Source organism: Haplochromis burtoni, unplaced genomic scaffold (genome assembly GCF_018398535.1).
Source record: "Haplochromis burtoni strain Fernald_Lab_line unplaced genomic scaffold, NCSU_Asbu1 Contig_297, whole genome shotgun sequence".
Lineage (NCBI taxonomy): Eukaryota > Metazoa > Chordata > Actinopteri > Cichliformes > Cichlidae > Haplochromis > Haplochromis burtoni.
Window position 1 is genome coordinate 588,775 of NW_024582658.1, and position 12,710 is coordinate 601,484.

Below are 12,710 nucleotides of genomic sequence, written 5' to 3' on the forward strand. Positions count from 1 at the left end.
AAGTTACTAAACACTTAGGACCATATAATAATAAATATGTGCGTGATGAAAGTCGGGCAGCACGCTAACGTCCTTACTCGTATGGGTCTGACCCTTTCACTCCTTTGATTTTTTTCCTCATACTTTTTTTTTGCCTTTTCGTCAAATCTGTCTTTGTACGGACCTGCCGTGTTCTCCATTGTTTTGTACATAACTGGTTTTGGGGCAAATAAAATGCAAGTAGGGATTAAAACCGCAGAATTAATGATTACCGGTGCTGGAAATGCTAGCGCTTGATGCATTGTTTTGATTTTGTTGCCCTCGTACCTGCAATGCAATGCGCGAAAGTCACATGGTCTGTCAATCTCTATTAGCAAGCATGGTTAGCTAGCTTGGTTAAAAGCTAGCTAACCAAGATTTATAAACTTTATGAGCACAACACGGACAACATAGTATTCATTAAGATGAGACTAAAATCCCTAAATTTCATTCACCAAAACTGAAGCACAAACAATACCACACCGTAAGACATATGACTTTCAGATAATTTCACAATAAAGCACCAAAAGGCATCAACACCACAAACACACCTCAGCAGTACAAATCAATGACACCATTTACAGGGGGGTGCGGTTAGGAAATAATGATGGTCAACAGTTGGCACCTCCCTTTTCATAGAGGCAAGTAATGTTTTTTATACAAGCCAGAAAACATGCCTTATCATGCTGTAAAGATCAGCACATTAAAGGATCTTTCAGACAGGAAGTGGGATGTGCTGCGATGACTATTAGGATTTTATACTCGTCGTGCGGTGCCTCACAAATGGCAAAGTTCACATCAAATTGATGTCATATTCACTGTTGTTACCTACCTCTTAATTTTTTATAACATGGCATGTTGTGGTCGCTGGTCACCAAGCCCTGCCTGTACAACATAATTAAATCTCTTGCTCATGGCCTTCCCGTCTACTTGGATGCATATCACATACAAGTCAAACATGGCCGCAGTCAAAGTTCAGCTGCAGCACACATAAATGCTCTTTAGCCGGCGCACTTATGCTGCACTTTACTTAATGCAGTGCAAACACATTATTGCAAGCCACAGAAAAGAATGGGCTTCAGAGCGCAGCACACAACTGCAGTTTTCAGCACTTTGCAGCTCCTGGTACAAACAATTGCTTTGGCAGGTGTGTTTGTTAAAGAGTTTCGTAGTATCTGAAAAACAGTTCAGAGCTGAAAAACAAAAGTTTTGTCACATTTTCAGTCGATGTAAAAATTGTGCACATGAGCAAAATTTTGACACAAATGGAACCTCATACTCTCGGGGTGAAACAGGCAGCCTGCTGTGCCTCTTCTTTCCCCCTGCACAGTGTTTATTAATAGACATAAACAGACCCGGGGTAGTCATGGTCACACATAGCAGCACAGTGACTGAGTGAGAGGAGGCTGGGTCAACTGTCTTTATCCCCCCTCCTCTCTCGGTTCATCTGTACTCGCTGCTCCCGCTCATTCTTTAACACTCACTTTACTTTTGTCGTTTGAACCAGAGCGCCTTGATTTTATTCTTGCTCAGCAGATTCATCATTGGGATACAGCAGGAAGGCAGAAAAAAGGAATCATATGTTGAGAAGTAAGTTCTTGTGATGGTTTAAATTAGTTATACGTTCATGAACTTTCTGTTGTTGTTCATAATGCAGTTTTTTATTTTTACTGTGGCCTTTTGCTTAACTGATAAGGAAATATTTTTGTGTAAGATGGACATCAGGCGCATGCTGGTGCTGTCTCTGGGTGTTGTGCCTTATCCCAGCACCTGTCCTGCAGTGAGACAGCTGGTCCCTGTCATATCTTCTACTGAGCTTTGTTCTGTTAGCAGTCAAACATGTCAAAGAAAGAACAACAAAATGTAGCTTCTAAAATATGCTCATTAATTACATGAAATGACCTAGTTAAATACAAGCACAAGAGTTCTAGCTTGATTCTTTGCTTTTTTTAGTTGGTTTCAAACCAAGAAACAGCATCTGTCACATGGATCTTGTCTCTCTTGTCTCAAATCTCTACCCGATGACATTATTGGGTCAATTTGATCAATTTACCCTTGGGGAGTATCTGGCTAGTCTTGGCAAACACCTCAAAGGGTACAGTTACAGCTGCATTATTCACCAGGGGAGACTCCAAGTGCCCATCCATCGACAGGGACAATGACATGTTATGATAATCTGCTTGCTGGTGTAATCTCTGTAATGCCACTTGCTGGAACTTCAGATGAAAACTGTCTGTGTGTGTTTATATCACTAGAGGTTTTGTGTTCATTGAATGCATGCTTGTCTGAGGTGTGTTTGACCGTGGCCATGCACTGAATTGGTGCCCGTGGCACCTAGCCTAAGGGAGCAGCTGTCAAAAACATACCCTGCTAAACCATGCCTCCACATGCCCACATGTGCTAATGACATCAGCATAGCTTGCAAGTCCAGCCAAAACATTAACCCAGCCCCTATTGTATGCTCACATGTTATCATTTTAAGCCAGACCTAATATATAGCTAAGAGGCCTGAGACTGCCTAACGTATTCATCTGGTTTAACAGGCCTTTCTGAAGGGGACTTCTACATCAAAACGGGCAACGGGAATTAGGCCAAACAGATGGATGACCTAGATGATAACATTTCATCCTCTGGTTTTGAGCCACTCTTCATTAAGGAAGAGGAGGGGAATCCAGAGAGATCCCTCATGGAACAAGGAGAATGCAACACAAACCTCCATGACCTCACCTTCACAGGCGCACAGCTAAAGCAATCAGCTTTGATAAAGCCATACCTACAGGAGATGGATGACTTACTGAAGAGCTGTGAAGAGCTCACCGGTATTTCATTTGGCTCTCAGTACTCAGCAAATTATACTGAAACAAATCTGAATGAATCCAGTCATGGTCAGGCAAAAGAGGAAGAAACAGTGGAAAAGTGTGGAGAAGCATGGAAACACCCCCAAGCCTATCTTTCAACTAGCTACATTGACACACACATAGATGGGACCAGTGCCGAAGAAAAGCCTGCCCAGGGCCAATCGCATTGCATGGGAACTGTCATCGACAGGTGTGGCGTGACCACAGAACGCTGTCGCCAGGCAGAAATGCCTCTGACATCAGCAGGTAACAAACTGAGCAAAACCATGGTGGAGTATGAAGGCCAGCTGCTGGGGATGCTAGCCATGCTGGAGGGCTGTATGGAAGAAACTGGCATGGATTTTGAACCCCAAGAGTGGGTTACAGATGAAAGCCAAGAATATGTACACATCAACAAGAACCCTCAGCTTTATAGAGGCACAACACTGGTGCCCATTCAGCAAGAGAGGCTATTAAAGACGGAGAGCCAGCCAATGCAATTGGACTCCTGGGAAGAAGGTCAAGTTTCCAAGGACACCGGGAAAAGAATGACAGCAGGTTCAGCAACAAATGGCAGCCAGCACAAAGATTTGTCTGGCCATGACATGATGGGTGAGCTCTCTGTGGACCGATCAGAAAGCCCAGGTCATCTAAAAACAGACAAGGTGTTCGGCTTTTCAGAGACACCCATAGATACTACAGAAGAGAACACGATGTACTGCGAGGGAATGAAGCCTGGACATATATTTGATGAAAGCACAGAAACAACAGGAGATGTGATTGAGATTGATGTAGATGCCAATGAACTCCTGTCTGAGAAGACAGAAGAACTCAAGAGAGACACCTTAGATCTGGGATCTAGTGTGACAGAATTAGAGGCCTTGGGGACTCAGATGGAGGACTGCATTGAAGGGGTACAGCGATTACAGAAGAGGAGGAAGGAGCTGCTGGTAGAGGTGCTGTGCCTGAGAGGGGAAATGGGCCAAGGGGCAAGTGAGGAGGAGGAGGAGGAGGAGGAGGAGGAGCGGATTGATAACAAAGTGGCAGACCTGATGAATGTGCTCAAAAAAGAACAAGAAGGCAGAAGGGGAGAAAGAAAGAGGGAGAGAGAGATCCTCAGGGAAGAGAGGGCAGAGGAGGAAAGAAGGATGTGGAAGGTGAACCTGGAGAGACAGGGGCTACAAGATGAGCTTAGAAAGCTGAAGAGGAGGCTATTTGCAATGGCGAGGGGCTGCGCCCACAGCCAGGCAGCTCTGAACAACCAGCGCCGTGAAGTGGAGATACTAAAGAGAGAAGAGGTAAGAACATAATTACATTTCCATCCATCATGCATTTCCAACCATTTATTCATCTTCTTCTAAATGAATTTCTTCCAGGAGAAGCTGAAGTCCTTGGTGCTCCAGCTGATAGAAGAGGGCTGCCAGCTCAGGCTGGCCCAACAACAACAGCTCTCAGTAATAAGAGCGAAGCTCCAGGAACAGAGCTCCAGTCAGACTACCAACACTGCAGAGGAGCTGACTGAATGCAGGAGGCATTCATGTGGGGACATACAGCAGTATGTGGAGGGTGGCCTGAAAGCATTAAAGGACAGGTGCAGTCAGTGGAATCACCAAAACACGTGTTTTTCTTCCTTTTGACACACACAGACATTTGGTAGTGCCGTAGTTTTAAGACATAAAAACCCACTGACACAGTGTTACAGCTATAAAACACTAAAGCTTTCTCTGATTTGCTTGTCCAGGTATGAGCCCATTTTGCTTGCACTGTTGAAGAGAAGAGAGGCAACAGCTGGCGCAATCGTTAAAGCCAAAGAGCAGGCCCAGGAGCTGAGAGCCCAGCTGAGACCTCTGATGGAGGAGATAGAAAAACTGAAGCTGCAGAGGGCTTGTTTGGAGGAGAAACTCAATCTTATCCACATGCAAAGAAGAGAAAACGTGGGGCAGTACAAGGTAACCAAGGTGACTGAGGAAAAAGTAGGGCATGACGACAAAAACACTGACATTATGCCTGCCTCTCAGGAGACGGTGCACTGTCTGGAGGAGAGCAGCAGAGAACTGAAGACTGAGTTACAGATTCAGAAGCGAAAAACCAAAGAGATCAAGGAGTTGAGAGATAGCCTTAACGAGCAGCTCCTACTTTACAGGTAATCCGTTCATCAAGTCTGCACCACACCTTTAAACCTTTAAGCCTGTAACTAGATTGTTTTTCTTTACAGAAATGCCATTCAGGACCATAACATGGGTGACAATGAGGAGGAAACATGACTGTTCTTCACACAAAATGAGCTTGTGTTTTAGGAAACATAGTAAACTCTAAAGGTTTGATCAGTGCACTTTAACACATATAAACATACATGCTGTTATAGGACAAAACCAATACAATCTTTTTTTTTTGTAAAGATAAACTAGACTGCAGCTTGTAGGAAAGTTTTTGTTATGAATAAACGCAGTGTGTTCTTTGTAATCCAAGTGCCACTGATGAGTTAATGTCTGTCTCTGAAGAGCAGACTGGATTTCTTGTACTTATAAGGCCAACGTGCCTGAAGAACTAAACACTGGGACACAGACGAACAGGGTGAGTAAGCCTCAGAGACGGGAAAAAGTACCAAAACATCACAACACAAAAGAGGCCTGAGCAAAGTGTGACGAAGCATCACCAACTCTTTCACTAAAATGATTAAAAACTGTGACTGCTCACGTTTGACAAGGAGACAATCCTCATTTTCACAGAATTACAGGCATAGTGGATGTTAAACATGCAAAATATTAAACATGCAAAATATTAAACATGCAAAAAACGTTTGTGGCTGAAGGAGAATAAACTATGTTGTACCATGAGTACCAAAATGAATCAAATAATATATCAATAAATAATTTAGTGTCATTAAATGTATGGCTTAAATAAACTTAAATATCTATTCATGTCACTTTAACATTTTATGATTTTAATTAATGACATTTCATTTTAAAAAATTAATCAATCATGTTTAATTGTTTAATGAGGGATTTATTTCATTCATTTTGGCACTTGTGGCCCTCCATACAGTAACTTTTCACCCTGAAAAGTAAAAACCTGCATTTGTTTAAATGGCCAGCAGAGGGCGATGACTCTGAAGACTTCTGGCTTTATCTGTGTGGAATTAGGCCTCTACTCCTTTATGGTCCAGATAAACAGTCTGCTAACACTCAGTTACTATTTTGAGGTCATAAAGAATCAAACACAGAGTTCATTTTGTTAATAAATTAGGGTGACTGTAAGGGTCAGAAAGGAGTGTCCAGTGCAGTCAGTGCTCATAGACCAACAACCTGTCTATCACAAGTCATTGCTTGTCATTTCCAGTAAAAAAAATAAATAAATAAATAACCGGATGAAAATGACAACAGTACCTTCTAAATCTTTCTATAATCATCTGTAGTCCACAAAAACCAGAGCAACAAGATTTCAGGAACGTTACTTCAAGAAAGTCACATTCAATGCCACTGTTCTGTGGACTGCGTCAAATTCTAGCCGGCATTTTACTTAACATTGTAACATAATCACTTTTAATTGTTCAATAACACTTTATTAGGGAAAGAAAGCATTTACAATATAGCATTGTACAAGTTAGAGCCAGTTAATTACAAAAATACAGATTATACATAAGTGCATTGAAAAAAACAATAAAGAAATAAAAATGAAAAAAGTGAAATTCTTGAGGCAGTAAGTTACTAAAACGAGAGTCACTTTCAGTGTTCCAAAACAAGCCAGCGCTACATTTAGTCACACTGTGTTCTTAGCATTTAGTGTCCCGATGGAAGCGGAGCAGGATGGCGGAGTAGCTGAGTGGAACTATTTGTGATCAGGCTTGTAGGTGAATGCACACGACACGTGGAGGTGTTACGCGGTAGCTTCACTTTCCATTGTACCCTCAGGTTCTTCATCATTGTAGATGTTCTCAGCCTACACGGACAAATCAGTGTCAGTTATTCAGACTCAAAAATATTAGCTGTGAGAAAACCTTTAGTAAAAATATGTCTAAATTAATAAAATAATTGGCAGATGGAACAACACACTCACAAAAAGCATTAAAAATCGTATGGTACAAGGCAGAGGGATTGAAAGCTAACATGTGGTCACAGCTGTCTTACCATTTGCCACACTTGCATAATGTTGTCCTCAGACACAGAACAGGTGACCCAGGGTTCATTGGGGTTCCAGGAAAAGTCAGAGATCTTGGCTGTGTGGCCTCCGTGGATAAACTAGTAAAGAGAAGAGAAGCTTCAAGTTTCGGCATACATCAATGCAGGATGGCGACACTTCTACAGACTTCAGCGAGTCTCACCAGAAGCTCAGGCGGGCCGTCCTCTGCATCTTCTGGAGACTGCTCCTCGCCAATTTTACTACAGAAGAAGAAATGAGAGTTAAACTTTATACAAGGCAATGTCACTACACTGTGTCACACATTTCAGGGGCCAACCAAGTCTTTAAAGCCATCTGTTTTAAGAAGGTCTTATCAAATAATGTGTGCACCTGAGATCCCAGACATTGAGGCGGCGATCTGTTCCACTAGATGCTAATACGGTTTCATTATGAGGTGACCACTGAACCTAAAACAGAATTTAAGGCGCTGAAGGTGAAAAGCAATTAACGCAGGTCATTCATTCATCATAAAAGTAAATCTTTGAGTTACTGTCTGTGTGATTCACTGCTTTGGAATTACAAGAACGTCTTGGCATCTGCATCGGAATGATCATCAGGAATATTAATAATAATCAAAATGCAGAAGTGTATCTTGAAACCCACACAGCCACTATTTTTCTCAACAAGAACACTGATATCAGCAGCAAAGTCATTGCTGTCGTAGTTTAACGCCGAGCTGAGCCATTACACAGCAAACAGCAAAGAAGCGGTGCTCTGACCAAGACGGTGAGTTTGGGTGGAGTTTTGCTACAGTCCACAACAGCAACGCGTCTTATTGTAATCGAGATTAAAAGCCTCACAGGTAAGAGAACTAGCAGCAGTACTTGATCAAACCAACATGTTTGCTCAACGAGCTCAGAGGTGAAGAAAAGCATTTTTCCAGTTTCTCCCAGCCACTGAAGTTTGTTTGTAGGATACAAACAAAAACAAAAGCTGCAGAAGTTAAAATATATTATTTAGACAGACTGCTAACTTACTTTAATATAATATTTAAATTTACCAACCTGCTGCAGGCTGAAGGCAGCAGGCTGAGTCAAAAGAGGCATATACTACATAAGATTTATTTCAGTGCTTTATTTTAAAATTTAAATCAGTATAAAATATACAAAATTATATCACTGCACCACTAGATACTGTCCTTATTTCAGTACAATTTCATTCATATAAAGAAACATCTTACCTGAAAGATCTCATCTTTGTGCGACTCAAAGGAATGTAGCTTTAGCTTCAGGTTTCTCAAGTCCCAAAGAGCCACGGTCTGTGGGCGGCACAGATATATATTACAACATGCCTGCAACATTTTCGGCAACAACACTGCAGTTACAAAACTAACAATACCATGAGGATTATTTAGTCAACAGTTACAAAATGCACTCAGTTAAAAGTCCTGCTGTTAATAAAACAGTACCAATTAAAAAGTGTTGGAATATTATATCACCTTGTCTGCTGAGCCGGTGGCAACGATGAACTCGCTGAAAGGGTTAAATGACAAACAGTTGACCTCTGCTGTGTGGGCCTCCACTGCATGGCTGGCATTGGAGGTATTGTTTGAACGAGTGTCCCAACTTAAAGGACAAGACACAGGGTGACGCTCATCCTTTTGCTGCATTTGAAAAAAAAACTGTAAGTGTGCTTCACCTGCGCGTGGTATTTGACTGAGAGCCTTACATCATAAGCTTCTGGTCGTCTGCTACAGATCCAAAGAGCGACTCGTGAAGCAGATGCCAAGAGACGTCTTCAACCACAGCACTGTGACCGGTAAAGACCGTCTTTGCATTTACTATCCTGCCCTCCTTGGGAACAGCACTGATGTCCCACAGACAGATTGTCTAAGGGACAAAAGCACATCAAACCTCATGTTTGCACTTCAGTTTTGTAAAAACGTAGTCAAATTGGAAAATGATTGTTAACAGCAGGTTTTTGGCAGTGCACATTTTTTAATACCTTCCTGACATTTCATTAAGGTCAGTTTATGACAGCATTTGTGGAAAAACATTTAGACAGAAGTCATTGTAGCTATGAATGTAAAGCAGGGGTGGGCAACTCCAGGCCTCGAGGGCCAGTGTCTCGAGGGCCGGTTTTAGATGAGTCCTTGAACCAACACAGCTGATTTAAATGGCTAAATTAGCTCCTGCAGTTCTCCAGAGGCCTGGTAACGAACTAATCATGTGATTCAGGTGTGTTGACCAAAGGTGAGATCTAAAACCTGCAGGACACCGGCCCTCGGGGCCTGGAATTGCCCACCCTTGATGTAAAGCATGGGTCTCAAACTCCAGTCCTTTTGTCCCTGTTGCAAACACACCTGAATAAAATTAGTAGCTCATTAGCGAGAATATAGAACTCACCTGCATGCTAAATTTAAGTAAATGTAAGTGTTTGGAAAAATGAACTTCTAAAAGTACTTTTATTGCACCATGTTCATTCACTTATAAGCTGCTGTAACATGAATCAAACGGCTGAATTTCCACCTCAGCATGCAGTCTAAAAGTTGCATAGTCTTGCTAATGACTTTAATTAATTGTATTCAGGTGCGTTGCAACAGGGACACGTGGAAAAGTTGCAGGACACCAGCCCTTGAGGACTGGAGTTTGAGACGCCCGATGTAAAGGATCAGCTGAGTAAATGATTTAATTCACCAGCTGGCATCAGAAATGCTAGTTCAATAACCTAATCGTAGAAATAATGCTCTGTGATAACTACAGTAATAGAAGCTGCAAATGAACAAAGCTGACAGCAGTTTAATAGTTAAATTACGAGCATTTCCATGTGCACGTCACACAGACAACTCGAGGGATTGGAAGGCTGAAGTCGGCCCACCAAAATATCTGTGTGTGTGACTTTTTTGGCAAAGCAGTTTACTTTTATTTATGGTACTGGAAATATAGTGATTGAAACTAATATAACAAATCTGTAAAATAGCCCTAGTTGGAAATATCTGCTGCTAAAAATTAAAAACAGAAAAATATTTAGCACCATTTCTTCATAAAACAAGAACTACTTCCTCTTACGTGATCATCTGATGCACTAAGAAGAGCTCCTGACAGATTTGAATTCCAGGATAGACCATAGCCTTCTTTCTTGTGGCCTCTGAGACGCAGATCAGGGCGACACACTCCTGGAGTATCTAAAGACGACATAATAAAATCAACTGTCAATTCAGAGACACTGGAAGAGAGGTGAGAGTCTAAAAGAACTGAACAGACAAGTTTGTTTTTGACTAGCGATTCTGTACGCCCAGTATTTATGTTTTGATGAAGTTGTATAATTGTTTTAATACCAGCAAGCTACCAATCACAATCCAGTTTTTCATAACGTACTCAAGAACATGCCATCTTCAGCGGTGTGTTGTGCTTTGTGTGATTGTTGCACCTGGCTTTGAGGGATGCTTGGTGTAATCAAACACCAGCACATCTGAGGTGGGGGTCTTAGTGGCAATGATGCAGGGGTTCTGGGGCATATAGCGGGCACGGTTCACTTCTCCTTCGTGATTGATCCTGATTTCAATCTCAATCTTGCCGTTTACTGAGCCAAAGCCTCCAAACTCTTCAGGGAAATATAGAGAAATATGTTTGCAAGCTGTAAGTATATAAAATATGAAGTGAATGCATTATACATTCACTCTTTATCAATATACCCACCTCCTTTGTCACTGTCGTAGTGCGAGGTGTCAAACTGGGCATCATCATTGGGCAGCTGCACGCTAGCAATAACCAGGTGATTCTGCTCATCAGACGTGTGAGTGCCCAAAATGAGCCTGTGTACGCTGTAATCCTTTCCCTCGGGCCTGGTAGGGAGAGAAAAAAAAAAAGGTTTAATGCATTAATACCACTTTCTTGCATGTTTGTGATATATTACTGGTCAAATGTGTAAGCGCTTCCACCTTGAGACGTCAGGTAACCACTGAACAGTCAGGCTGGGCCACTCTAAGGCATGGGTCATAACCAGGTCGTAAAGAAAGGGGGTGTTTTTCTTCCAGATCTTGTACTCTTCATTGATGACCCTCTCCTCCAACGCATCATCAAAAGCACCAGCTGGAAGACAAAGTGGTCACAGAACCAGTATTGATAATTGGCCACACAGTAATACTGTAACTAAATAAAAAGTACAAATACCTGTCAGATATATCCATAGCTGTCACTAACTCAAGCTGTTAGTTTATACTAGATTTATTTCTGTTACAGTTAATCGAATAGAATAACCCTGTAATTGTCCCACAAGGGGAAATTTGGGTGTAACAGCAGCAAGAAAGACACATATACAAACAAACACAAGACACAGAACAGAAACATACACAATTTTTACATATTTACATCAAGGACAATGGTTACCAAAAACAGAGTACTGTACCGTTATTAAATTAAATAAAGTTAAGAGGCAAACTCTGGTTATAGTGTGAATCGGTTGATAAAATAGAGGTTTACATCAGCGCTGTCACTTGCACTATGTTTGTTGGGAGCGGTTTTGATTGTATAGTCTGACAGCTGCAGGGAGCAAGGACCTGCGGAAACGCTCCTTCATGCATCGAGGATGCAGCAGTCTGTCACTGAAGGAGCTCTGCAGTTCAGCAACATTTACATGCATGGGGTGGGAGGCTCTGTCCATCAGAGATGTTATTTTGGCCAGAGTCCTTCTGTCTCCCACCACCTGCACTGGGTCCAGGGTGCATCCCAGAACAGAGCTGACCTTCCTAATGAGTTTATCCAACCTCTTCCTCTCAGCTGCCGATAAACTGCTGCTCCAACATACCACACTGTAAAAAATGACGGATGCCACCACAGAGTCATAGAAGGTCTTTTAAAAGCGCTCCCTGGACTCCAAATGACCTCAGCCGCCTCAGCAGGTCGAGTCTGCTCTGACCCTTCCTGTAAAGTTCATCAGTGTTGTGGCTCCAGTCTAGTTTATTATTCAGGTGAATCAGCAACAACCTTTAAAAGTTGGTCTTTACAGTCAACAAATTTCGCTATCAAGTGATTTGACTGTTAACGTGACAAGGCCTAGGTATTTATCAGTGTTATGAGAAACTTCTCATTGTTCCCGCACCTTGCTACAGCGTTAGCATTACCATAAGACGTGAACTCATTTCTTCACCTCTGCCCGGTATTCACACACAAATTACCACAACTTTTCAGAGACGGTGCCCAAACAATAACTGAGCTTTGACATTAGTAAAGTTCACCTTCACACTCTTAAATTACCCCCGCTTGTGTTGACTGTTATAGAGTAAAACACAAGAGCTACGGGCAGCTTGCCCTAGCTGCCACCTAAGCTAACCTGACAACTAGCTGAGGGGCATCAAACAGAATCGTTTCTTTTTGCTGACAACTAAAGTACTCACTCTACCTTCCTTGTCTGACATCATGTTTCTCCCACGTAGCTGACAGAAAACTGAAAGCTGAAGTGTGGTTAAGGTGTAGAGCCCCTTGAGCCTCGTCCAAGCTGGTCCTCCGGTGTGCCTGCAGACCCCCGGTACCGTTTAAACCACGGGAGTACAACGGCACGCTAAGAACTAGCTAACCGAGCAGCCGACTGTGAGAGACGTGGGTGCATTCGCGCGCTCAGTACAAAGAGGGGCGTCTTCCCACCAATTACGGCGCAGCACCTGTGCGCGTGGCTATCGCCGACTCCGGTGCAGCTGCAAGTAATTTCGATGGCAACCTAGAGCACCAGCCATAGCAA

The 12,710-nt window shown here is 42.5% G+C and overlaps 2 protein-coding genes across 3 annotated transcripts; one reads left to right on the forward strand and one right to left on the reverse strand.

Moving 5' to 3' along the window:
- Positions 1-1,409: 1,409 nt before the first annotated feature.
- Positions 1,410-6,290, forward strand: sync (syncoilin, intermediate filament protein). The gene is made up of 6 exons (XM_005940883.2): positions 1,410-1,608; positions 2,562-4,153; positions 4,232-4,446; positions 4,597-4,804; positions 4,874-4,998; positions 5,071-6,290. Exons 2-6 carry the CDS (start codon positions 2,618-2,620, stop codon positions 5,117-5,119), a joined length of 2,133 nt encoding a protein of 710 aa, XP_005940945.1. The 5' UTR covers positions 1,410-1,608; positions 2,562-2,617; the 3' UTR covers positions 5,120-6,290.
- A 105-nt stretch (positions 6,291-6,395) lies between these two features.
- On the reverse strand, positions 6,396-12,692 carry rbbp4 (retinoblastoma binding protein 4). Of its 2 annotated transcripts, XM_005940886.3 has the most exons (12): positions 12,375-12,691; positions 10,915-11,065; positions 10,673-10,818; positions 10,404-10,577; positions 10,043-10,158; positions 8,703-8,863; positions 8,473-8,599; positions 8,215-8,292; positions 7,365-7,441; positions 7,177-7,234; positions 6,983-7,093; positions 6,396-6,794 (listed from the first exon to the last, which is right to left on the reverse strand). In XM_005940886.3, the coding sequence occupies exons 1-12, from the start codon at positions 12,391-12,393 to the stop codon at positions 6,732-6,734; spliced, it is 1,281 nt and encodes a 426-aa protein (XP_005940948.1). In that variant the 5' UTR covers positions 12,394-12,691; the 3' UTR covers positions 6,396-6,731. The 2 variants fall into 2 exon arrangements, with proteins under 2 accessions (XP_005940948.1, XP_014195083.1); XM_014339597.2 differs by lacking the exon at positions 8,703-8,863 and having other exon boundaries at positions 8,473-8,637; positions 12,375-12,692.
- Positions 12,693-12,710: the final 18 nt, after the last annotated feature.

Bases quoted from the DNA above. Each gene is read 5' to 3' on its own strand.
- sync (XM_005940883.2), top strand. From the start codon at position 2,618: ATGGATGACCTAGATGATAACATTTCATCCTCTGGTTTTGAGCCACTC. The intron at 4,447-4,596 runs GTGCAGTCAGTG...TTGCTTGTCCAG, and splicing joins CTGAAAGCATTAAAGGACAG to GTATGAGCCCATTTTGCTTG. The intron at 4,999-5,070 runs GTAATCCGTTCA...TTTTCTTTACAG, and splicing joins GAGCAGCTCCTACTTTACAG to AAATGCCATTCAGGACCATA.
- rbbp4 (XM_005940886.3), bottom strand. The intron at 8,864-10,042 runs GTAAGAGGAAGT...TTTGTCCCTTAG, and splicing joins TTAGTGCATCAGATGATCAC to ACAATCTGTCTGTGGGACAT. The intron at 7,094-7,176 runs GTGAGACTCGCT...TCTCTTTACTAG, and splicing joins ACGGCCCGCCTGAGCTTCTG to TTTATCCACGGAGGCCACAC.